This window comes from Lissotriton helveticus, chromosome 7, assembly GCF_964261635.1.
Source record: "Lissotriton helveticus chromosome 7, aLisHel1.1, whole genome shotgun sequence".
NCBI classification, from domain to species: Eukaryota; Metazoa; Chordata; class Amphibia; order Caudata; family Salamandridae; genus Lissotriton; species Lissotriton helveticus.
This window is the reverse complement of record NC_136068.1, coordinates 1,295,075,943-1,295,103,001: the sequence shown is the minus strand read 5'-3', so window position 1 is coordinate 1,295,103,001 and position 27,059 is coordinate 1,295,075,943. Positions and strand designations below refer to the sequence as shown.

Sequence of the window (27,059 nt, the reverse complement as noted above, 5' to 3'; positions counted from 1 at the left end):
AGGCCGAAAGACCTAAGCCACCCACCAATAACATTTCCGCAGCCACCTGGGTTGACCATTTCTCTGCTGTATGTACTGGATCAGCAGAGCCGACCACTGAAGGTCCCTCAAATGAATATATTGGCACTTGGTCCAGTGAGTTATTTTTCATACCTAAAATTAACCAAACTGTAAATTCCACAGCTGGAAACAAAGCCTCTGGTCCTGACCTGGAGACGTCTTCCTCAATGATATTGCCAACTGGACCAATTACATCGGGGCACTTGCAAACCGAATAGCCGCTGGGGCACCAATACCCACGTCTTGGAAGAGATCAGAAGTAATCCCGGCCTTCAAAAAGGGTGACCGCGCACTGTCCCCTAATTACAGACTGATTAGCTTAATCGATGGAGCTCAGAAGGTCTTCTCCCGTGCTCTTCTGTGTAAGATCACATATTGGATGGAGGAAAATAACATCCTAGCGCCATTCCAAGCTGGCTTTAGGAGGAAAGTCAGCACCATCGACAAAGTATTCAGATTTGTTTTATAGTCCTGGGAAACAGTGAACATCGAACAAGCCAGTCTTTATATTGCTTTTATTGATTTAAAGTCGGCCTTCAACCTCATTTCCAGGTCCAAAATATGGCAGGTATTGCAGGAATTGGGGCTACCATTGGAGCTTCTTGCATTGGTTGTTTGGCTGCATGAGGATACCTATGCAAGTGCTCATTTAGGGGATCAAGGGTTATTGACTGATCCAATCAAAGTGGTTAGCGGGGTCTGCCAAGGATGTGTCTTGGCTCCCATCCTGTTTACACTTTTCATCAACGGGGTTGTGAAACATCCGGAGGAAGTCCCCACTGATGCTCCTACTCTGGGGGGGTGTAAAAGTAACTACCCTATTATTTGTGGATGACACATTAGTAGTCTCCAAGACCCTCAGTGGTCTTCAACTCCTTCTTGATCAATTTGTGGCCTTCTGTAATCAGAGAGGCCTGGAGGTTAACACCTTGAAAACAATTTTTCTGATGATGAACCCCCACAATCGTTTAAAGGCAAACTGACGTTGGGTGGGGGGGGGGGGTGATTCCCTTGGAGAGAGTGGGCACTTTTGACTACCGGGGGAGACCCTCTCGGAGACAATGGCATGGAGGCACCACATTGCCAAGAGGAATTTAAAACCTCTGGGGCACTGATTAAAGAGCACAGGGCCTCCCAAACCAAACCAATAGCAGCAATGCTCCCGATATATGATCAGAAGGTGGTAGCCTCTGCCCTGTACGGGGCTGGAATCTGGGGTTTTGACAGACTAGAGGGCCTTTTACACACAGAAAATAAGTTCTTAAGATTTTCTTTTTTTTTTTTTAAACAGAGCTTTATTCATCCGAGTCAAATTGTACACAGCATGTTGCCACAACCCAGGGGCCAGCAGCGAACACTACAGTTGGCTAACCACAAAGAGCTAGGTAACACAGCCATCAAGCCGACATCCCGGGGGACCGGCGGCTCAAGATCAAGAAATATAAATATGCAACAGATTGTTATACGTTACTCCCACAACACATGCGCAGAGGCTGAATGTTCTTATCACTGCGCGTGTTCGCTGTGCTGGGCCGTGAGGTGACCTATCTGGAATGACCTTCTCTGTGACCTTTATGAACCGCCCAATGAAGTAAACCCCTAACTATCCAACTCCTCCTCCCGTCCCGCCCCTCCCTTCACTTTATGAACTCCTGCTCTACACCACAACCACCCGTATACCCCTATGTCCTCCGAGGGATACGCTTCCCTGTAGGAGTGTCCTATTGCTGTAGGTGTGCATGAGCCTCCTCCCCTTCCTCACCCTTATCTTCTTCCACATCGCGCAGTCTCAAATGTTCCTGATAGAGACCCCAAAATTTTTTGGGGCGGCTCACAGGGGGAAGAAGAGCGCTATAGCACTCCGTTTGTGTGCAACAATATAACATATCGTGTGCCCATCTTTTCGTGGTAGGGAGGGCCCTCTCATCCAACACATTGCAATTACGCATTTGGCCATCAGCATGCCCATATCTGTCAGGCGACGCAGGGCCTTTGGTAAGCCCCTAGAGTGGCCCAGTAGTGCCAAGGCAGGATCCGGCGACAAGTCAGTAGCCAGGACCAGACTCATTTCGGCAAACACCCCGTCCCAAAACTAGCGGATTCCAGGGCACGACCAGGCGACATACATAAAGTCCGCGAGCGGCGCTCGGCACCTATCGCAAACAGCCGACTGTCGAAGGCCGTATCTATGGAGCCTCTCCGGAGTATAATACACCCGTTGTAGATATTTAAAATGGATCAGCCTGTGTCTGCCGTTTAGCAATATATTCCTGATGCTGGAACAGCAATATGCCCACATATTGTCATCTATAGTGATCTGCAGGTCATTTTGCCATTCCATTCTCGCTTTCGAGAGCGGCTGCTCCCCTTTCACTCTATTCATACTATATAGATTCGCCACCAGTCTCCTGGGGGAAGTCGTTTTAATTACATAGGTGAGCTCCGAGATCTCCTTTGGCTCCGCCAAATCCGGGCCCAAGAGGTCCAGCAATGCACTGCGGACTCTGTGATATTGGAAACGTGTCAGAAGTGAGGACCTTTCCAGGGCCGACTCTGTTTGGGTACAAGTCTTCACTGTGCCCTCGAAAAACAAGGCGCCCGCAGTGTGTATGCCTATCTCGTGGAGTGCCCGTACCACTCCCTGCTGCGCTAGGGGAGATAGCCACATTGTCCATTCAATAGGCATTAGGGGCGAATACTGCAACGCTTCGTCTCGAGCCCGCAGTATCGCGTGCCATGCATGATTGGTGGTTGTAATTGAGTCCAAAATGCCAACTCTGCGGTCCACCGGCTGGAAGATCATCGCAGGCAGCGGTAGGGGGTCTGCAAACAATCGTTCCATTCTGACGTGTGGTATTGTCTCTTGCCCATAAATCCACGTGTGTAGGTGCGCGGCCTGAGCCACTCTGTAATATCGTTCCATGTCTGAGGCGCCCAGTCCCCCCAGGTCGTAAGGGAGCATGAGAGTCGTCCACTTCACCCTGGGCTGTTTGCCACCCCAGGCCAGTCTGATCATCAGTTGCGTCAGTCTGTTAAAAAACGCCTTCGAGAGCACTATTGGTAAGTTGTTAAATAGGAATAGCAATCTAGGGAGTATCCCCATTTTCATTATGGCAACCCTGCCCATCAAGGATAACAGCAGTTTACACCATACCTCCACTTCATCTTCCAGTTTGTTGTACAAGACACCATAGTTTTCGCGTATAAGGATTTCCGAGTCTGTGTGAAGCTTAACGCCCAGATATCTGACTGGTTCAGACGTCCAATGCAATGGGTATTCCATGTCAAATTGTGTCGTGCTCGGAGTCTGTGGAAACGCCACTGACTTTGCCCAATTTATTTTGAGACCTGAGAAGGCGCAAAAGCGCACCACCTCCCTCAGCACCGACGGTAGATTCGTCCCCGGGTTGCGAACGTACAGTAATGTATCATCCGCGTACATTGATACGATTATCTTGTACGTCGGGAAGCTTATCCCCTCGTGTCCGTGGTACTCCCTGAGGGCACAAGCCAGCGGTTCAGCCACCAGCGCATATAGTAACGGCGATAGCGGGCAGCCTTGTCTGGTGCCTCTGCTGATCGAAAAGGAGTCAGATACACGATCTCCTATACGGAGACGAGCCGTAGGGTGGTGGTATAGTGCCCCAATCATTTGCAGAAATGGCTCACCCAGTCCCAGTCTGTGCAACACCCGTACCATGAAGGGCCATTCTACGGAGTCGAAGGCCTTTTCCATGTCGAGGAAGATGGCTATAGCCTTTGTGTCCTGTCGGACATGCTGCATAGTGCCCAGTAATGTCCTAAGATTGTAGGTGAGATTCCTGCCGGGTACAAACACTGCTTGTTCCGGCACCACCAATTCTGGAGCTAGTAGAGCCAGTCTTGTTGCCAAAACTTTGGCGTAAATCTTAGCATCCACGTTTAATAAGGACAATGGTCTGTAAGAGCTACATGAGGTCAGAGGTTTGCCAGGTTTGAGAATAGTTACTATCAGTGCTTCCCTCATTGACCGCGGCATATTGCCCTCGACACACACTTCAGCAAACAATTCAGACAGGTGTGGAAGGAGGATATCCTTGAATGCTTTATAAAAACCCACCGTGAGCCCGTCAGCCCCCGGTGCACTGCCCGAACGCATGCTCGCCAGCGCCTCTACAATTTCATCCTTATGTATGGGTTGCATCAGGAATTCCCGATCGGAATCCTTCAGAAAGGGTAGCTGTATATGGCTCAGATAATCATCAATATCATCCTCCATATTCCCTGCTTTGGAAGAGTAAAGCCCCGAGTAGTATGTTTTAAACTCGTCGACAATCTCAGCCTCCTCCGTAAGAAGTATGCCGTCCGCCGATTCTAGTTCGGGTATCACCTGTGGTCGTCTGGTGTTTTTTAAGATCCAGGCCAGGAGGGAGCCAGGGCGGTCCCCCTCACCGTATGAACGGGCCGTGGCATATTTCCCCATGTGTCTCACCTCCCTATCTGCTTCTTCGTTGTATTCCTCTATGAGAGACTTAATTTCCGCTGTCGCGAGTCTCGTTCAGCTCTCGCCTTTTCAGCTCAGCTAATTGCCCTTCTAAGTGTTTCAATCTCTGACGAATGGCTTTGAGCACACTCGAATGCTTCGACATCACTATACCCCGAATGTATAATCAAATCAAATAAAAATAACCTTTATTCGGATATTGCCTTATCCATAAAAGTATACTCATAATTACGTACATGGTCAAATTTGAAATAACTGTACTACAGTTAAAAATAAAAGCAGTAACAATAAAAAAGTACAGGGCATCTAATGATCAATTCTTATCTATTTCTAAAAACTCAATCTAATAAATATACATGTGCAAAAATCAATGTTAAGCTAGCAGCAGAATGTATATAAAGCAGGCGGTTAGCAGCATTATTTTAATCATAAATTTCTAAAGTGCATAAGGCATATGTCCAAATTATTAGACTATCTGGATAAAGTGCATTGTGTAGTAGCAGCCATAAATCAAAGAGTGAATTGATATCTATATCTCTGTATTTACCAAATTACAGACAAAAAGAAGGTAATTCACACATTTACAAATAGCAGCATAAAATTAAAGTGCAAATGTGCAAAATACAAAAAGGCCTTCTTCCGATCTATTTAGGTGACATAGTGCATTAGAATAGATATTAGTTCATAGAAATACGAGAACGGGTGGCCATTTTAAAAAAAGTACACACACGATACATTAATTAATCATCATTGAGCTGTAAAATGGATTTAAATGCAACATTAAAATCTTTTATGCCTTTAGCTCTAAAAAATGGTATCAAAAGGGACTTGCTATATTTATGATAGTAAGAGCAAAAGAATAAAAAGTGCATTGTTGTTTGCTTCCCAGAATTTTGACATGGGCAAACCAGATTCTCGATATTACAGTGGTAGCCCGAATGTATACCTTGAACGCCTCCCAGACTGTGTGAAAACTGTCAACCGACCCTATGTGGGTGTCAAAATACCCCTCTATTTCTTCAGCCATCTCCCCCCTAAACTGCTCGTCCAGAAGTGAGTACGGCGGGAAGCGCCATGTGAAGGGTGGGATTCTCTTCGCTGGTGTCTCTAGGGTCAAGAGGAGTGGCGAGTGGTCCGAGAGTGTTCGCGCCAGTACCGTGCAGGAGCTAACGTATCTAGTCACAGAGGATGTTATAAGCCAGTAATCAATCCTGGTATGTATGTTATGATAGGCGGAATAATGTGTGAATCCTCCCTTCCCAGTATGCCTGCTTCTCCACACATCTACCAGGTCTAGTGTGATGAGTTCCGACTGAACCTTCAGTGCTGAGGCTGTAATTCTACATGGCGGACCTGATGACCTGTCCAGTTCTGGATTTAGTACTAAGTTGAGATTTCCTCCCCAGAGCATTTGTGCGCCGGTGTATGCACAGCAGTGTTGTGATAGTGTCGTAAAAGTCCGGGGAATCATAATTAGGACCAAAAACATTCACCACTATGAAATCGTACCCCTTCCCTGAGCATCTAGATATTGGATATCTGCCATCTGGGTCTGCTCTCAACAACGATAATGTCAGTTTGGCTTTTGGGTTTACCCATGTCAGTACCCCTCTAGAATGTGTCGTGAATCCAGCCACAGTAACGTTACCCTCTAGTCCCCTGCTGTGTAGCATTTTACTGGTGAGCGGTAGGTGTGTTTCTTGGATGTGAGCTAGGTCCACATCATGGCGCTGTAAGTAGTTAATGACCTTCCTAATTTTGCGGTGATCGTTCAGGCCCCTCACATTCCACGTCATTGCCTTAAGCGTCCCCCTCTCCCCCATCATGGGGCCACCAATTGTCGCGGACATCGTATCATTGAAACTGGTCTTTGTAGGGCTACAGGAAGCACAGTGCTAGGGTAGGCAGTGTGAGCAGTCATTAAGTGCAATATTGAACAATAAACAATCCCCTGACCCCACCCACCTCCCACAGCAGACCCTCCCCAACTTGGCCTTGCAGGTCCCCAACCCACCCTTCCCAACCAGTCTTTGTACCACCTAACATGATGACTCGTACTGCAACAGAGCATTGCGCGCGGGGCCGGAGGTCGCCTGACTGCACATGAACCTCTATATTCTCAGAGAGTTGTGTCAGACCACCTCCTCCCTCTGCCATGCACTTCCTGAATTATGTCCAGAGCTCTTCATATACCGTCTATTGTCATTCAGGGAGACACTTTCCCTCCTCCCGCCCCACATATAGTAGCATACCCACACATCTCAATGAGGCTTTATGTATCTGTGTCCGCCTCTGTAGCGCAGTTGCCGTCTACAACATAAGTGACCCATGCAAGTCCCATAATAGCCATCGTAACTTATCTGCTAGGAGTCCGTCAGTCTGTCCGCAGAGCGAGCCAATCAGTTATCTCAATCGCTGCAGCCTGATCGGAATTTGCTGCAAACAACAAGTGATCGGTGCTAGACCAGCCCGCAGCATGAGGCCAGGGTTTTGGTTACTCCTGTTCATCCAGTCGGCTATTATCACCCTCTGCCTGACGTTCCAGGTTGCCATTCCTCTTTTCTCTCACCCACCTCTTCAATGCTTTCTGCAATTCGTTAGGGTCCGGGAAGATGTGTGAGCGTCCCTGTTTGTTGACGCGTAGTTTGGCCGGATACAGCATCGCGTAGTCCAGCCCAAGTTCTCTGAGGTGTTTCTTGTGCGGCACAAATTGTTTACGTGCTTCCTGCACTCTGGGCGTGAAATCTGGGAATATTGAGATCGCTGAACCTTCAAATTGTATATCAGCTTTGGCTCTGGCCAGCCTGAGTGCCGTGTCACGGTCTCTATAGTTGAGCAGTTTCTTTATAATTGGGCGGGGAGCCATTCCCGGGCGCGGCTGCGGGCCCAGGGATCTATGGGCACGTTCCACCACGAACATCGTCGAGAACACCCCCTCACCCAGCAGAGTAGTTAGCAGCTTCTCTATGAATAGTTCCATCTTACCGGTTTGAGTGGACTCCGGCAGGCCCGTTATGCGTAGGTTACAGCGTCGCGAGCGCGCCTCCAAGTCTTCGGTCTTGTCTTGGAGAGATCTCATTAGGTTTTCCACACGCTTGTGGGCCGTGTCCAGCTCAGTCTGCGCCTCTTCAACTTCTGTTATTCTCCTTTCGGCCATGTCGTGCTTCTCTGCGTGCTGAAGTACTGGGTTTTTAAGAACCCAGCTGTGCCAGGGAACACACCCTAAGACTTCGAGTCCTTCCTGTCCCAGACTACAGAAACACAGAGTCTTCTTGGTGAAGTCAAAGATAGAATTTATTGGCTGCAGCCAGTAACAGGTATCCTAGAAGTACAACATGGTGTATATTCTCAGGAGACTGCTCAACTTACAAAGCCAGCCATCCCTTTTTATACAAAATATTATGCTTTAGGCAAACATTCCTTATTTTACAGTTGACCATTGACATATTTCTACGACAAAGAAAAGCAGATTCATGATCACAAGCCATTTCTCAGTTTGTCCAGCCCACAATTAATTGCTCGGCAAGGCCCAACGCTCTCCATCAAATATCGGACGGACCCCTAATAAAATCGGGTACCTCCTCATCGTAAAGCAGGCCATAAAGCAAGAAACAGAGACAGGTGTGTGTGAGATTAGGCATAGTTGTGTGCAATGAAGGGTTTATGGTATGCTGTGCCTTGATCCTAATCTTGGTCGGCCACTGGGAAAGGAACTGGTCGAACAGGTTTGGCTTCGGACAGTGGAGTCAGATTGCCCAGGTCACGCAAAAGTCAGCAAAGGTGTACGTGTCCTTTAAGACTCGTTTTGGCCTTAGTCATCGGCCTATGTGAGGGCAACCACTAAATGGCTGCCATGCACAAAATGGAACCCGAGGGTTCAGGACTGAATCCCTGATTTCAGGGTGATGTCGCCGCTCGAATAAGACGAAAAATGCTTGTATGTAGTATACTCGTCATTCTCGGTCTGCTGATACCAAAATCGTCACGATACGACGAGGTCTATGACACGGGTCCAGAATTTTCAGTACCACAGACCCTCCTTTTGCCCTTACATAGGCAATTAACCTACACTCACGCTAATCTGAGTCCAGGTCTATATTTATAAAATCATTGAGATGTTGCTGTAGCATCATCCTATTACTTAGCTCGTCTCTCGATACAGGTTTCCTTACACATGATGTAGCACAGAGGCCACATATTGCAGGAGCACACTGCACGCATAGACAGAACAGGAAAAGAATGGCTAAGATCATCCCAATGACCATCAGAATCTTCCATCCCAAGGCGGATAACAGTTCCCAGAACCACCCCATCACTGACCAATCTCCGTTATCCACATGAATAGATTCAGAGATCTTATGTAGTCTGGAAATGGCCTGGTACACTGTTGGGGCATTATCTGGAATGAAAACGCAGCAACTTGATTGGATCACTTTACATACCCCACCTCGGTCTGCAAGTATGACATCTAACGCAACTCTGTTCTGAAGAGTCATAAGATGATCCGATTGGAGCTCAGCAGTCAAGTTACTAAGGGCACCGGCAGTTTCAACTACGGTGGATTCAACCACCCTTGTCAATTGCCTTATGTTCCTGCTGTTAACCATAGGTCCCCAAAACGGCAGAAAACCCTTCAAGAAGTCTCCCAATTCTTGTCCTGCAGTGTCTTCTTTAGTGAAGACACCTCTAACTATCCTTGTCTTGTGGTAATCTGCCGCAGCTGTGTAGGTGGGTGGCAACAGGAACGAAACAAAACATGTGCCCGAGAAGTCAGGGGGCAACCATGTGTAGGCTCTATCATGACAGATGAAATAGGTACCCTTAGCTGCTAGGAACGAAGGGGAAGTCTGAGACGCAAAGACATATGTCTCCGTGCAGATACTCTTTCCTAACTGAGCTCTGGGATTCTTGCCATTACCTTGCAGACATAGGTGACCCTGATGGGGTACAATCCAAATCTAGGATCTCTTTGCTCGCTGGTTTTCACTCAGAGTAACTCCATACCCGGTCACGTTCCATCCAATATACGCTAGTGTCTCATCTCTCTGGATAGTCTCATAGGAAATAGCTTCTCTAATCATATCTACTATACCCTTAACTAGAGCACTATTCTCTGGATTATCTTTTTCAGGACGTAGGGGGTGGACTTCATGAGCATAGATGAACATCGTTCTGTATGCCCACACAGAACCATTATGGCTGAAAGGCAGGACCAAATAAGGGATACCTTTATCAGTAGTATGAGGCATAGGACCACACACCCAACAGTTAGTCGTGTTCACTACTAATTGGTGTTGGTGCAAAAGCTGAACAAAGGAGTTATTGATAAATTCTAATCTCCTAACGGACTCATGTTCGGGTAAAGGGTGAAAAGAATGTGAGGAAACAGTAGGAGGAGGCATGGGCTGTATAGTGGGTGCAAATGGCACTCGAAAAGAAAACAAAACATATCCTATTAAAAACATCATTACACTAAGCAACATAAAAATGCATAACATCAAAAAACGTTTCTTGGTCATCATTATACACATTTTGGCTTTAAAGTTCATATCTTTGGCAGGTCTCTCCATCTCGAAAAACTCCATCCTCTAACCTTGCTGCTCGCGGAGGTAGGGTGTTCCGTGCTAAGGAATGCGCCTGTCAGTCCAGGGAACTCCCAAGGACCAACCAGAACCGTCGACCTTGTGTCTTCGGCTTGCACTCCAAAGACTTGTCGCCCGCGACCCTACAGCTGAACCCGGATGGTGGTTCGAAAAACAAAAATAAAAAGGTTTCTCAGATGAGAGAGCTGCACTTTCAAAAATAGCAAAGAAAAGGAATTTATTTGTCCATAGTTCTCGGCCTCAGATTATAACGGCTTTTTCCAGGTAATGTCTGGTCTTGAAACAAGAGTTCAGGCTCGGTGGTATCCAATCGAATTGACGGTGGCACAGCTTCTTGCAGAAGATTGTCACTTTCACGTTCAGATTTTGTTCCTTTTACACGTGCATTGCTGAAAGGCAGAAAACGAGGCACAGTCTCAGTCTCAGAGTCAGCAATACCCTCCTGGACCCACCGGTCGTACGGCAGAGGCAAAGGGACCCTCTTACAGTGTACGCCGTGGATCCAGTTCCTCTTGCCTTCCACTCGCACGGCGGATCTCGTTGACAAAAGGACTAGGTTGGGGCCGGTCCAGCGGGGCTGATCATTCTTTGTCCGCTGGAAGTTTTTAACCAAGACCCACGAACCAGGATTGATAGTGTGTCCTGGAGCTTCAGAGACCTGAGGCAGAGTATTGTGAACCTGTTGGTGTAAAATACGCAATTTAGCCGTCAAATCATACAAATAATCAAGCAATACAGGGTGTTCAATTTCACTGAATTTTGTCGGCCTAGGCACTCCCCATATGTTGGCCGGGCGGCCGAACACGATTTCGTAAGGACTAAGTCCCACTCGTGAATGCACAGTCATTCTTGTCGATAGAAGTGCTAATGGTAAGGCATCGGGCCATTTAAGACCAGAGCTCGCTTGTATTTTGGACAGTTTCAGTTTTAACGTGCCATTGTAGCACTCTACTAGTCCAGCTGATTGGGGGTGATTTGCCGCGTGAAATTTTTGCTGGATTCCTAGCCCTTCACATACTCTCTTCATCACTTGACCCACAAATTCACTCCCATTATCACTCCAGACCATTCTTGGTAAGCCAAATCTGGGGAAGAATTCTTTGACAAGGGCTTTAGCTGTGGACATGGCAGTGTTATCTTTCAGGGGATATGCTTCTACCCATCTCGAAAAGGCACAAACAACAACAAGTACGTATTTTAAGTTGTTGCACCTCTCCATGTGGATGAAATCTAGCTGCAAAACCTTGAACGGGTACGTTGGAGGCGCAAAATGACCGGCTGGAGTTGGGGTTCCCCTACCAGGGTTGTATTTCAAGCACACCAAGCAATTCTTGACCACATTCTCTGCAGACTTAGGAATTCTAGCATTTTGCCATACTGGGGCCAACAACTTACAAATCCCTTTCACACTGATGTGAGCCATCCCATGGGCCATTGTAACCACTGCAAGCACATATGCATCGGGTAACAACCATCGCTGATGTTCTGACAATTCAACCCAACAACCATTTGCATCCAATTTACCCGTACTCTCTCTCCACACACTCAACTCTTTCCCTGTAGCTTCAGCTTGAATAGACTTCACACTCTCTATCGTGTCTTCACATATTCCAGTGTCACCAACCCATCTCGCAGGGCCTGCAACATACATTCGACTCATCACATCCCTCGCTGTTTCTTTTGCGATTTCATCAGCAAATGCATTACCACGACCAACATCATCAGTAACCTTCTTATGTGCACTGCATTTCACAATCGCGACTTGCAACAGCAAGGTAAGTGACTCGAGGAGATCATTCACCAACTGACCATGCTGAATCTTGGCTCCATGCGAAGTCAAAAACCCACGTTCTTTCCACAATCGTCCAAAACTATGAGCCACACCAAATGCATACTGGCTGTCAGTATATATGGTCACTTTCATTCCTTTTGATAACACACGCTCTTGTAAGTGCAATCAACTCTGCTGCTTGAGCTGAATTATGTGGGATGCGTGCAGCTTCAACAATCGTATGCAAAGTCGTAACAGCATATGCCGCAGTCGTATCACCATTAAGGAAACTTGAAGCATGAGCCATCCACCCATAAGGTACCATCACACTTCACAAGAGGAGTGTCCTTGAGATCTATTCTCCCTTTCGTTTCTTCTTCTGTCCTAAGAACGCAATCATGCTGTTAAGAAACATCTGTTTCTGCTACAATCAGCAACAACGTCGCTGGATTCAACGTGTGGCATCTTTTTATGTGCAGAGGACTCGCTAAAAGTGTCAACTTGTAACCTGACAACCGAGCACTAGTTAAGTGCTGTGTCTTGGTTCTGTTTAGCAAAGTGTCCACTGCATGTGGAACCATTACAATCAAAGTATTATTCATCACCAAACCAGCAGACTGTCGAATAGAAACAGCTGCTGCTGCCGTCGCTCTCAAGCAACTCGGCAACGCTCTAGCTACCGGATCCAAAGTCGACGAAAAATACGCGTATGGACGCTGCTTGTCCCCAAAAGACTGTGTCAACACTGACAATGCACAACCTTCTTTCTCATGGACATACAGTGTAAAACGCTTACTGTAGTCGGGGGTACCCAACACAGGAGCCAAACACCATGCATCACGCAATTCGGAAAAACTTTTCTGACAATCTTCAGACCATGGAAGGGGATTCGGCGTATCTTTACAGGTCAATGCCACCAAAGGTTTGGCCAGCAAAGAAAAATTCGGTATCCATTGTCTGCAATATCACGTGATACCCAAGAAAGCACGCACTTCTCTCTGTGTCATTGGCACACTCAATTTTGCAATTGCCTGAATTCTTTCTGGGGTCAGTTTCCTTCCCTCCTTCGATAAGAGATGACCTAAGTAGGTCACTTCTTGTCGACAATATTGTAGCTTTGAAAGGGACACTTTGTGATGTAAATCAGACAAATGACGCAACAATGACAATGTTGCTTCTTTACAAATCTCCTCAGTATCTGCAGCACCTAGCAAATCGTCAACGTACTGAATAAGGGTAGCGCCATCAGGTAACACAATCGTATCAAGCTGTGTTTTTAAAGCCTGACTATATATTGATGGACTCTCACAATAGCCTTGGGGAGCGCGTTTGAACCGGAAGCTTCGTCCTCCTAAACAGAAGCCGAAAATATCCCTACTCTCCTCGGCAATCGGGATGCTGAAAAAGGCCTTTTTCAGGTCAATCACCGAGAACCAAGTCGCAGAAGCTGGAATCATAGTCAATAGGGCAGTGATGTCAGGAACAACTGGAAATTGTGGCCCAACGATTTTATTCACCTCTCTAAGATCGATTACAAATCTGTAAACAGGTGGCTGAGAAGGCTCAGTACGCTTCTAAACAGGCAAAACAGGAATATTGCAAACGTTGCCTCTTGTCTCCTCAATTACATCTTTTTCAATCAAATCATAAATGATCGCTAGCAACGCTTTCTCACCTTCACTAGAGATCTTGTATTGGGGAATGCGTGGCATTTTAACATTGGCTTTCAATGTCACAACATATGGCGGTATTTCCAAAAGACCCACATCATTAGGACCAGTAGCCCAAAGAATATCAGGAAGAAGTGACAATTCTGTCGGAAGTTTATCCTTCGACAAATACATTTGGGAGACCACTTTCTTACCTAGTGTAAGTTGTACTCCTGAAGGAGAACAATACAAAGTTGCATACAATCTTTTCAACAGATCCAATCCTAACAAGTTCTCACCACAACCTGTCGTCAGAATAAGGGGTGCTTCTAATTCACAAGGTCCAACAGAAAGGGACATAGGACTAGAAATCGGGTTCCTAACCGGGGCGCCAGAAAAACCTACTGAAACATTCATTTCGCCAGACAAAGGTGCGCCAGGGAGTTTAGAGTGCATAATAGAACTCTTTGTAGCACCAGTATCCAACAGAAAAGGCTCTGACACACCTGATGTAATCACCTCAACATAAGGTCCACTCTGATCTACTGGAACTGAAACAACTCCCTCTCTTTGTCTATGGCTGTCCTAGCAATCATTACCTTCCATATTTTCATCTTCTGCATAGTAGTCATCAGCATAGTACTGAGTCGTCCTACCGGACGCGTTATTCTGCTGATCAAAACTATTCATTGAATTCTGAGGAGGAAATGGACGTGCGTTGTGGGAGAATCCTCCACGCCCTCTACCTCTAAGAGTTTGTGAAACACCTCAACCTCTTGCACTAGAAACACCATTCATACGCTGTAACAGAGCAGGGTAGCTACTTTTAAAATGACCCTCTTCTTTGCAATATGCACACTGATTAGGGCCTACAGGAAAACGTTGTTGAGAAAACTCGAACCTTTGCGAGTTTCTCTGGGACTGCTGAGGTTGCTGATATTCACGCTGACCACCACGAGGCGGATGAGCTTGCTGTAAAAGAACCTTCGTCTTTAACTCTTTAGTTTTCGTGTCTGCTCTATCCTTCTCGTCCTTATCTCTATTTTCATAATACTGCGCAGTAGCCAAAATCTGTGCTGAAGAGGAAACGGCCCAAGAACTCTCTGAATCTTTCAATTTCTTACACAACTCAGGAAGCAAATTATGTACGAACTGGTCAACGAACAACCGTTGACCACCTTCTGTACTCATGTCTTGACCACTGTGGTCGATGAACGTCTCTTCAAACCTGGTGAAGAAATCAGACACGGTTTCCTCTTTCTTCTGCTTACATGCAGACAATTTATCCCAATTTACACGCATCGCGGGCATTAAGGTCTTCATGTAAGTAACGATCTTACCAGGAAGTTCTGCAACTAAAGGCTCGGGTTTAGCACCACCAACTAGTCGGCCATCTGCAGCAGCAATATTAATCCAGGTATCACCTAACTCCTGCGCATGATCAGTGTGACGAATCAATCCCCATAGAGGCTGTGGGACAACATTTACAAACAACATGTTTATATCAGCTAGATTCATAACACATGAGTCTGCAGTCTGAGATAGTTCCTTATAATACCCTGCAGGATTTTTACGGGGGTCAGGCAAAGTCTGCTTAAGGGCCAAAACTTCAGCTCGCTTCCAAGGAACATGTACAAAAACACGCTGAAAATATGCTGGCACAGCATCGACGTTATTAGCGACATCAGCTGCAACGGCATCCTTCCATACCGGAGGAACCTCTCTCATAGGGTACTGTCTCGCTTTCCTCCTAACAGAGGGATCAGGCCCAAACAACGACCGAGAGATAGCCTCCCTCCTAAATGACAACAATGTCGCAACTGCTCTTTCAACATCGGAACCCACAATCGTTCCTTTTGGAAACTCGAACCGTACACGGCACAACTCAGGTGGATTGGGCTCCAAATCATTATCTTCCAAATCCTCACAAAGAAAAGCACACATTTTTTCGAAAACGTATCTCTACTTTGGTGCTTCCCACTGGTGGAAGACATCCATAACAGACTCTAGCTCATATCTTGTGGGATCTGTAACCCATTTATGTGCCAAATAATCCAACGTTTCCCGCTCGCTAGAGTCGGGCAGTTGACTACGCAGCTGTTTGTGCGTTGAAACAGGGGTCATACTTGCTGCCCCAAAAAGAGGAGATAGGAGACTAGCAACAGTGTCAGTCATTCTCTGTCGAACAGAAGGAGAAGTCGGCGAAAGAACAGGAGGAAAAGCAGAGTGAGGCAAGGCAGACGCAGATGCAGACGCAGAGGGAGTATCAGGAGGAATATCAGAAGAGGTAGTTGATGTAGTAGGCAAAGTTGTAGGGAGTAAAGGCGGAGCAGGTAGCAAAGTCGGCGGCCCTTGAGGGGGCTGCGCCGTAGCAGTAAGAGCCAACTGAAGAGGAGCTGGCGGCTGTGGAAAAACCTGAGGCACAACAATCGGAGGTTGCACAACTTAAGGTTGCGGAGGTGCAGTAGCACTCTGCGCATAGGGGGGTGGCGAATTCAATAAATGTGACGTTAGAGTGTCTTTCTCAAGTTCTTTTGCTACCTCTTGCTGGAGAGGTGACAAAACTGGATAGCATTTATCAACTGCCATTTTACGTTGCCTATGCAACTGCTCACTCGCTTGTTCTTCTTCATTATCTTTATACTGCATAGCAGCTTGCATTATCGAGATACCCCTTTCTCTTTTATTCCTTTTAGCTAATTTAATTTCTTTCTGCTTGGCTTCCTTTTGCCATAGGCGGAAAGAGTCAAACATCGCCGGCCGGGCTTTCTTCTTAAAAAGTCTAACCTCTAGATTATCTAAAATCTCTGTGTCAAAACTACCATATTGGGGCCACTTTAGAACACCATCCTTCCTGGTGTATTGGATCCATACTTCATTATATGTGATGGGGCCTACGCCATGCTTCACATAGAGCTCATAGGTTGGAGTTCCAATCGGAGGAACCGGACACGAGTCCTCCAATCGGGAATCCCTATTACAACCAAGACAAAACAAATTTCCAAGTCTGCTAAGACCAGGCATCTTCGCTCTCTAGTCTAGCTTCAAACTTCAAAGGATTATCGAATACGATAGTCTCGTGAATACACGAGTCCCTCGGCTTTGGTACTTGCAAGTTCCAAATCAAAGATCCCAAGGGGATACCCAAAAACTAAGAATCAAACTAAGGACTGGGAGACGCTCCACTTATACTTAACTGAGGTATCGATGACGTCACCAGAAGACTCGTCTATCGTTTCGCTCTACAAATCATCAAAGGGTCCAAGACAGGGCGATAGTCAGGGCAGCAGTCCTTCGTAGCCGTCGGGAAGCGGGGAACCTCGCAGCAAAGACTTTCGGACCACGAACGACATACAGGGGTCGATGAAGTGGTTGGCCTTCCTCCAGAATTTTCACACGAAGCTCCTCACGAACCTCTGGCTTGGACCGGTACCGCTGAAATCGCCCCACGTTGGGCGCCAACTGAAGTACTGGGTTTTTAAGAACCCAGCGGTGCCAGGGAACACACCCTAAGACTTCGAGTCCTTCCTGTCCCAGACTACAGAAACACAGAGTCTTCTTGGTGAAGTCAAAAATCGAATTTATTGGCTGCAGCCAGTAACAGGTATCCTAGAAGTACAACACGGTGTATATTCTCAGGAGACTGCTCAACTTACAAAGCCAGCCATCCCTTTTTATACAAAATATTATGCTTTAGGCAAACATTCCTTATTTTACAGTTGACCATTCACATATTTCTACGACAAAGAAAAGCAGATTCATGATGACAAGCCATTTCTCAGTTTGTCCAGCCCACAATTAATTGCTCGGCAAGGCCCAACGCTCTCCATCAGATATCGGACGGACCCCTAATAAAATCGGGCACCTCCTCATCGTAAAGCAGGCCATAAAGCAAGAAACAGAGACAGGTGTGTGTGAGATTAGGCATAGTTGTGTGCAATGAAGGGTTTATGGTATGCTGTGCCTTGATCCTAATCTTGGTCGGCCACTGGGAAAGGAACTGGTCGAACAGGTTTGGCTTCGGGCAGTGGAGTCAGCTTGCCCAGGTCACGCAAAAGTCAGCAAAGGTGTACGTGTCCTTTAAGACTCGTTTTGGCCTTAGTCACCGGCCTATGTGAGGGCAACCACTAAATGGCTGCCATGCACAAAATGGAACCCGAGGGTTCAGGACGGAATCCCTGATTTCAGGGTGATGTCGCCGCTCGAATGCGACGAAAAATGCTTGTATGTAGTATACTCGTCATTCTCGGTCTGCTGATACCAAAATCGTCATGATACGACGATGTCTTTGACACGGGTCCAGAATTTTCAGTACCACAGTGCTTGTCTAGACGCTCGGCCATACGGTCCATCCTGTACGTCATGGCGTCCATTTTGGTGCCCAGCGCAGAGATGCTGGATTGTATGTCGGAGTCCACCACCTGCTCCTCTTCCGGTTGCACGGACTCCCTGTGTTGTGTTGGAGGGCACTGGACTTGTACCCGTCGGTGCGCAAATGGGAGTCTGCTTTGCGTCTTGTCACCCTTCCCCATCGTGATGGACCAGACGCTTCCAGTACACAAGAATGCAATAGCAGGCCTTATCAGGGGGACCAATAGAACGTCAAGGCCTCACCTCCAGGAGCGGGATTCCCCCGGGAGCTGCGCGATGTCTGACTCCATCCACCCGGCCAGGCAGGTCCAGCGAGGCGAAGGGACCAGCTCCCGTCCGTTTCCGTTTGTCAAGTCGTGCCAGGCAGGGACACTCCTACACACCGGGTCAGGCACCGTGAATGTAGACTTCAGTCCTTCAGACTCACTCCCACGTGCTCAGTGCTGCTGTTCGTGTGCACAAGTCGCCGTATCCACCTTTGTATGTGCACACCGTGAGCTCATCAGTCACGAAGGGTATTCACCATGGACTCACTATCTGCTGCCCCTGCCAGGCCCCGGCCGGGAGGATCACCTTTGGGCTCTGCAGGCTGATTGGGTGACCCCCCCACGTTGCAGACAGCACACCGACACCAGTATTGGCATGCATGGGTTTTATGTCGTGCACAGCCGTCCCCAGGCGTGTCCTTGGCCCGTTCGCTCTGCCCCCAGCCTCGGCGCCGTGCGGCCTCCTTCTCCGCCGGGTCCGTCTACAATATGGCGCTCCCTCGCGGCTCCGCCGCACAACAGGCACTTGGAGCCTCCAGCGTACCCTCCGATCCTGGACCGGCCCAGCCGGGACCGCTCAACAGGCCCCGCAGTGTACACACTCATTGGGTGCGCTCCAGGCCAGCCGACACTGGGACCGATCCCCGGGGTAGCCTCACACACTGCTGCCGCACGCGCGCACGTCGCGCGGGTCTGGGGTCTGCTGGGGACCGCGGCTTGTGGCCTAGGTCCGCTCGTTTCTTCGCGGTGCCGCACGCACTCCCCCCGATGTCGGGATTTCTCAGTTTCGAGACCGCTAGAGTCGTGATCCCTTCCGCCTTCGAATGCTGGGGGCGGGGGCGCAAATCCGTTGCTCAGGACCAGGATAGTGAAGGATAATTTGGTAGTGCCGGCGGAGCAAAGGAATTAGGCGGCCATCGTAGCTGCCGGCTAGCTCCGCCCCCCAAGTTCTTAAGATTTTTATGCTCTCTTCCCCAGAGTACTCTGCTTATCCTTTTAAGATTGCGTATGGGTAGAACACCTATAGTGGACACAGCAAGGCTTCGACTCCCTTATTTTCTGGTTGCGACTCAAACAAACACTAGAGCTTAGTTACTGTGCTGTAGTCTTCGAAGATGTTTACAAACTTGATTGCTTAAAAAAAAATAGGTTGGTTCACCAAAGCCCAGGCACTGCTTTCTGCTATAGACCTGGGAACCTTGTGGGTATCTCGGATCCTAGCCTTCTGCCCAGCAGAGAAGTTGTAAAGACCCACTATTGGAATTGGGTGGCGCAGACAACTGTTTCCCAATCTTCTGCTGGCTGACTATCAATAGAGTTCATGGAGTTTGAGTGGCTAGGTGTATTTGAACAGTACATGGAGGTAATTTCTACACCACAAGATAGGAAGCTTTACAGACAATTTAGATTCGGCTGCCTCCCTGTGTCACTGACTTCTTACACAGTGGCATGGCAGCGATCTTATAAGGTTGCACAGCATTGTCCAGGTTGCCCTGGGACACTTAAGATGGTTAAACACACCCCCTTCGTGTGTCCACTATACATTTTCCCGAGATCTAAATGGTTAGCACCTGTCTGTAGGCTGATGGGCAAACAGTGCCATCAAGAAGCATTTCATATTTTAAGAACAGACTCCAGGCCATGAATGGTCTGTGCAGTGGCAACATTTCTAGGGAAAATGTGGATGTTATTGTCGTTTGTGCTCGGCTGTGCATCGCTAGGGTCTGGATCGATATACATAGTCCCAATAGGTTATTTTTGAGGGGGGTCTATGAAATGGAATTGGCATTAGCTAAAGCTCGGGGTTTACGCTCAAGGGTGAAATTTGGGAGGGTTTGGTCTAGTCTTCAGAGGGACTATTTCTTTAATTGTTATTGGTTTTGAGTGTTTGTATATAATAATTACTCTTTTCGAATAGGCTCGGACAAATATTTTCATTTTGGCTGTTTGTATACGTTCAATGTGGATGATCAGGTGCCATGCACTAAAGGAGAGCTAAAGCATGCTCCCTAGATCTGTTTGTGACCATTTTTAACTTGCATTTATTAACTTTTTATGCTTTAAATCCCCCCCTTTTTTATTTGCTTTTAGTTAGTCGGAGCAATTTGCTGGTCTATTGGCTGCTAATCTATGAATTAATTATTGCTATACTTTCTGTATTGTACTCTTGCACTATTTTGCATTTGCATTGTATATTGTAATCCCATGTGAGTTTTTTACCTAATATTATCCAGAACTTTTATTCTTTTCTTTTTACTGTAAATTACTGTTTTAAAAACCTACACTAAGATGTTGTTTTTAATATGACAGCCAAATCTTGTTCAAAATTGTACTATTGCTACACTGGTATCAATGAACCTTTGTATTGTTTGCACCTACACTTTTATGGTTGTAATGACCTCATAAAGTATTTGAATGATAACATTTTTATGGCAGTAACATTTTCCTGACCAGTAATGGAATCATGACTATTGTTTTGATACCAGATGTGAAGTATTTACCACTTTACGACAAAACAGGATCTTGTAGAAGGGAGTTTAGACCCTTACAATATTACAGTCGGGTTAGATTTAAATATCCATACTATCTGATTTCAGTAGCCATGCTGCCAAATTCAACGATTGAAGAGTATGATAATGTATTTGGCCCTGAAGTCCAGTACATGGTAAACATTTGTGAAGCAACAGGGACAGCTAGAAGGTACAGGTACCACTACTGTCCCGGGCCAATCTAGTGCTATTAAAATAATTTAGTTTTTGGACTTCTGTAGTTTGAGGATAATCATTGATATCGATGGGATAGGTGGAAAGGCATAGACAAATAGTTGACCAACTGATAAAAAGGACATTGCCTACTGAATTGAGTTCTCGGCTTCTGGATGCAAAGTTTCAGTATTTTCTGTTTTGAGCCCTAGCAAATAAGTCTAATATTGTTTGTTGATTAATACATTGTGGTTGTGTTGTTCATTTGAAACATCACTTCGTTTGTTGAGAGGGAAGGCTAGAAGGCCTTGAGGGCTACTGTTGAACATCAAGCAAAATCATGGAGCACCTCCAGTAGACTCCTAGATTGTTGAAACCACTGGTAGACAAGTGTTAGGCAAGCCAGAAGAAATTAAAGGTGTTGAGCGTCAGGGATTTAATAAGCCATGCTTGGACCCTTGTCCCTACATAAATCTGTGTTCACTGAAAACTGAACAATTCTAACAGCTTGGTGACAGTCTCTGGCTCAGCCCTACTGGACTTTCGAAAGCATTGGTATTCTGAGAATTTAAATGAATGTGTCAGTGTTGGCCTATCTGTAAGGATACAGAATAATTATATTGAAAAAATGATTGACTGTCATTAGGCTCTACCCTCTCTGTACCTTTCACTTCCATCTTAAGCCTCAAGCTCTCCCCATCCAATATTCTCTCTTCCTGCCTTCAAATTCATGCCAGCCTTTTGCTTGTCCAACCCTTTTGGTAGTTAAGGCACTGCTTTATGTATGCCCTTCCCATTCTACTATGCTACACTGTGCCCCTTGATCCTCCACCTTTTTAAGAATGCGTTTACCTCTGCCGTCTCTATACTGGCTAGTTTGTCCAGTTGATCTCACATTGGTATCTCTCTCTGCAGCACAGTGAAGGTGGACATCTTCAACATCTCTTTCCTCAAGCTGCAGGAGCTTGTAAGTAGAAATCTTTGCCATTACAGATTTGTAGGAAACACGATAGACATTTTTTGTTTCATTACAAACAATTGCTTGCTGTGATTTATCTTTGTAGATTGCGATGGAGCCATAAATAATGTAAAAAGTTCTATCATGAAAATTGTTGTTATATATTGGTAGACATTTGCATATATGTCTTTCACTTCATGGCAAATGTGTACATCACAATAAAATGTTGTGTATCTTGACTGTCCTTTGTACGATAATCAGCAGGCAGGTCTTTAAATATCATGGCAAATCCCAGCCTACTGTTACATATCTTTTACACAAGTATTATTTACCTGTGTACAGTAAATACTATAAAATGTAGACTTCTATCATGGTAAGTTTAATACCTTTTGGAATGCATTTGCATATTGGCATTGCTTTCATATCATGATGCATGTACATCACAATAAACGTGTGCGTATCATGCCTCGCCTATTATATCAGTTCAGTTCATAATCTTTATTCGATTTTAAGAATAAAATCATAAAAGTCAAGGCATTTAAACTAGTACACAGTTAATTTTCATCATTTCCATACTTATGTTAAAACCTCTGTGAGAAAATAGACAAGGGAAAAGCAAACTGGAGGAGAATTTAACAGCTTTAAGTGCAGAAAAGCGGTTCTAACCTGGGTTTCTGTTTGTTTTCCCTCTGAGGCGGAAGCCGGAGGAATCTTGTGCTCTCTTGCGCTCTATCTGCTGACTAAGATTGCTATTGATTTAATAATATCGATCTCTTAAAAACTGTATTATATTTTAACTGTGCGATTTTAAATACCTGCCCCCACCTTGGTGCGAGACTACTTCGCCTGAGGCTAATTTGCACGGCATCCCACAGCGCCGCTGTTATCAGGCGCTGCGAACCCCATTCCACAACTTTAGGCGCCATCTTGGGAAGGGAAGGCTGGCGGGATAGTTCTGCACCCTCCTCCCGCCCACCCAACCATGAATATAAACAACAGGCCTACCCGACCGCGCAGCGGGCGCGCCGGCGGCGCGCCGAAGGCAAGCCCGTCTGCGCCCATCCGCGCCTGGCCCGGGCCGAGGGCCACCCCCCCTGGTCTCCGCCCTTTGCCCCCACGAGGCTTCTATACAGCCACCCAGCTTCTTCAGCTGCGTCCCTTTACCCCGCACTCCTGCCTCACACTTGAGCCATATCTCCTGGCCGGAAGTCCGGTTACACCATGTCCAGGTTGCAAAGCTTCCATACCTTTCATTTTGAAACCACCCCCCCTGTAACAAGGATAAACCGTTGAAATCTTACTCATTTGCTCTTACCAATGTCCGCTCGCTCGGTAAACACCGACAGGATATATTCGAGCTGATAGAGGATAATAAAGTGGACCTACTCTTCATGACAGAAACCTGGATGGACAATGCGTCCGATCCTGATCTAGCAATTGCTGTTCCTAAAGGGTTTTCCACATACAGATTGGATAGACAACGGAAAAAAGGTGGTGGAATTGCCATCATCGCACGCGATGTCTTTTCAGTAAGGATCAAAAAGATGATACTATCATCCTGTGAAGCCCTAGAATTTTCCATTATGCTGACCCCATCCGACACCTTTAAAGGGATTCTTCTTTATCGTCCTCCGGGGCCCAGGACTGAATTTATTTCGGACCTTAGGTCCACGCTGGAAGAATCAGCCCTCGACAACTCCCTCACTGTATTAGGTGATTTTAACTTTCACTTTGACAAACCCGAAAATCCAGACACAGTCACTTTACTAGCAGATATGTCCACCTTTGGTCTTCAGCTTCTGGTGAATTCACCTACGCATGAAGGGGGCCATACATTGGATGGCATTTTCACCAACTTAGCGGGCTTGCAAGTCACCCAAATACTTCCTCTTATCTGGTCAGACCACCATGTCATCTTGGCATCATTGTCGTTTCATGACTCTTGTGCTGCCAAGTCACGCCCCAATCCCCGTCAACCATACTTGGCGTGGGGGGATATCGATAGCTCCAGTCTGGAAACTCGTCTTATTGACTCCACTCCCCTGCTGTCAACAGATCCCAATCCTGCTACTACCCAATTCTACGACTGGGTGGGCTCTGCGGCCACTGAATTGGTCCAGGTCAAACAACGGTCTCGCAACAGATCTGTGCCGTCGGCCCCTTGGTACTCAGAGGAGTTACGTATCCTCAAACGACAGTGTAGGAACAAAGAGAGGCATTGGCGGAAGGATTATGCAGAAGAAGCCAAAACCAAGTATAAAGAATCAGTGGCCAATTATAAAACTTTAATTAGTGAGGCAAAGAAAAAGTATTACTGTGAGAGGATTGAATCTGCAAAAAACTCTACTAACGCTTTGTATGAAACCACCAAACAGCTAGCTGGACATTCTTCCAATCTGACACCTCCCCCCTCCCAATCACTCTGCGATGATCTGTCTAACTTCTTCTTCAGTAAAGTTGAGGACATCTATCGGGTCTTCGCTAACAACGCTAATATCTCATTGAAACCACCTGCCTCCTACACTGGTCCTATCTTCTCGCAGTTCACAGAAGTCTCCTGCCCCCAGATTCGGAACATTATTTCCTCTATCAAATCGGGCTCTGCTCTAGACTCATGTCCCCTGAAAATTTTGCTCCCGATCCTAGAAGTAGTTCTTCCGGCTATGACAGCAATCTGTAATGCTATGTTTAGTACAGGCGTTTATCCCGAGGCTCTAAAAAAGACCCTTATAAAACCCCTTCTTAAAAAACCAAACCTCGATATGGAAGAACTAAAAAGTTATCGTCCAATCACGAGTCTCCCACTCCTGGCAAAAATCGCTGAAAAAGCCATGAATCTCCAACTATCAACCTTCATAGAGGAACATAAGTTACTGGATGAATCTCAGTTCGGCTTTCGCCAATACCACGGAACAGAGACTGCCCTGGTTAAAGTGGCGGACGACATAAGATCCATTCGTGATGTTGGAGGAACAGCAGTCTTGATACTGCTTGACCTATCGGCGGCCTTCGACACGGTCGACCATGCTACTTTGGTCGACCGTGTCGAAAGCATGGGTATCCAACACAACGCCAAGAAACTTCTGGCATCCTTTCTGGCGAACAGGTCCCAGGTGGTCACTATTGGATCCTTTCAATCACCCTCCTTGTCTCTGCCTTGTGGAGTTCCACAAGGCTCATCCCTCAGTCCGACACTATTTAACATTTATGTGTCGGACCTTGCCAAAGTCATTCGGGCACATGGGATGAGCCTTACATCCTACGCAGATGACACCCAGCTGGTCCTCGCCGTCAGGAACGATGGGCACAAAATAGCCAATAATTTTAATCAGGGCATGCAGGCAATAGGGAATTGGATGGCCTCCAATTGCCTGAAATTAAACTCCGACAAATCGGAAGTGGTCATTTTCGGCAACTTGACCCCAGAATGGTCCTCCCTCTGGTGGCCACTATCCTTGGGCCATCCCCCGGCTCCGGTCAGCAAGGTGAGGAATCTGGGAGTCATGTTTGACAATCGCCTTAATTTCCTACCCCATGCAAACCAGATCTCCTCTTCGGCCTTCCACAAACTACGGCTCATTAAAAAAATCTTGCCATTTTCACCCGAGAAAGCCGGAAAAACTCTGGTAAGCTCCTTGGTATTGGCTACACTAGATTATAGTAATGCTCTGTTTCTAAGTGCCCAAGAAAGAGTGCTACATAAAATGCAAATTATTCAAAATGCAGCCGCCAGGCTCCTCGGACGAATTCCCAAACACCAATCTGCGTCAGATACTATAAGAAAGTTGCACTGGCTTCCTGTAAGAAATAGAATCAAATTTAAGTCCCTCTGCATAGTTTATAAGGCTCTTCACAATGTCAGCCCTGCTTTTTTTACTCAAAACCTTACCCCCTACAGCCCCTCTAGAACATTACGCTCATCCAGTTCACACGAATTGGTGGTACCCCGCACCAAATCTGTCTCATGGGGAGACAGAAGATTCCTTGTAGCCGCACCTAAACTCTGGAACACCTTGCCATACTCGATTAAAACCAGTACCTCACTCTGGTCTTTTCGGAAGCAACTTAAGACCTGGCTTTTTAATCAGTAAACTCTAGCCCCCCTTGTTGGTTAAACACTGCAGAGATTCTTTAGCGCCGAGATGCCCAAGGGCCGTCGTTCGCGCTCTATAAATGTCCTAATAAATAAATAAATAAATAAATAAAATTCAATCATTTTAAAATTGGACTTAAAAACCTGTGTCGCAAATTATTATATTTAGAGCAGATCATAACAACATGCCTATTATATGACCGCTGACACAGATTTTTCTATAGCATGTCAGATACCTTCGTATTCTTAAAATAAAATTATATAATTTTTATTTACCTGTGCATAATATCATCACCATTTTGAAATTTCAGAAGACCTTTGTACAATTAAAAGTGACTTACATTTCTATAGCATCACATATATAAATATACAGGCTCAGACATTTGTAAATTGACCTTTGTAAACCATGACTTACCTTCAGATACAGTGGCAGGCATTTGCATGTCATGTTTAGCCTCTGCGTATCAGGACACACATTTGTCTATTTTGGTTGACCTTTGTATAATATAGAAGAACATTGAATATTTTGATAATCTGCCTTGAAAATGTTATGCATTTTGAATATTGCAGCAATATGTGTGCTCCAAATTTTTGTATATTGTGTAACAGATCTTTATATATTATGATAGAGCTCTTCATACTATGACAGATCTTCGTATAGTTTGAGCAAAATACATTTGGGGCGACAGGCTTTTATGACCTTTGTTTAAATTAATTTGCAGTCATGTCCCGACAATCATCAGTATGTACACCTCTCTTTCATTAATGGTTTGTTGGCAGAAGTGCTTCAGACCAGCTTGTGGGTGCTAGCTTTGTATGAAATCCACTGCCCAAGGATCTCAGTCAATTTGTAATAGGAACCAATGTAGGTGTATCCCATTTTTCATTCTAATACCTTTATTTATCTACTAATATAGGTCACAAATTTGTCATATGATCATTCAATGTTTTATTTGTAGGCATCCGCATTTAGTGCACTGTTTTCTCTTAATTAATTTAAAAAGTCGATTCATTCAAACAAGTCGGTGTGCATTTTGTTAAATCTTGGTCAGAACACGAATACCATAAAACAAAAGCATCCTTCATACACATAAGTGTGTGTA

The 27,059-nt window shown here is 46.0% G+C and overlaps 1 protein-coding gene across 4 annotated transcripts in view; it reads left to right on the top strand.

The window, feature by feature from the left end:
- The window catches only part of UNC13D (unc-13 homolog D), an 880,699-nt gene that overhangs the window by 564,164 nt on the left and 289,476 nt on the right, over positions 1 to 27,059 (top strand). For all 4 annotated transcript variants that reach the window (XM_078654550.1, XM_078654552.1, XM_078654549.1 and 1 more), the window contains exon 19: positions 21,821 to 21,872. In XM_078654550.1, the coding sequence (XP_078510676.1) occupies positions 21,821 to 21,872 (52 nt within the window). The remainder of the gene's footprint in view (positions 1 to 21,820; positions 21,873 to 27,059) is intronic.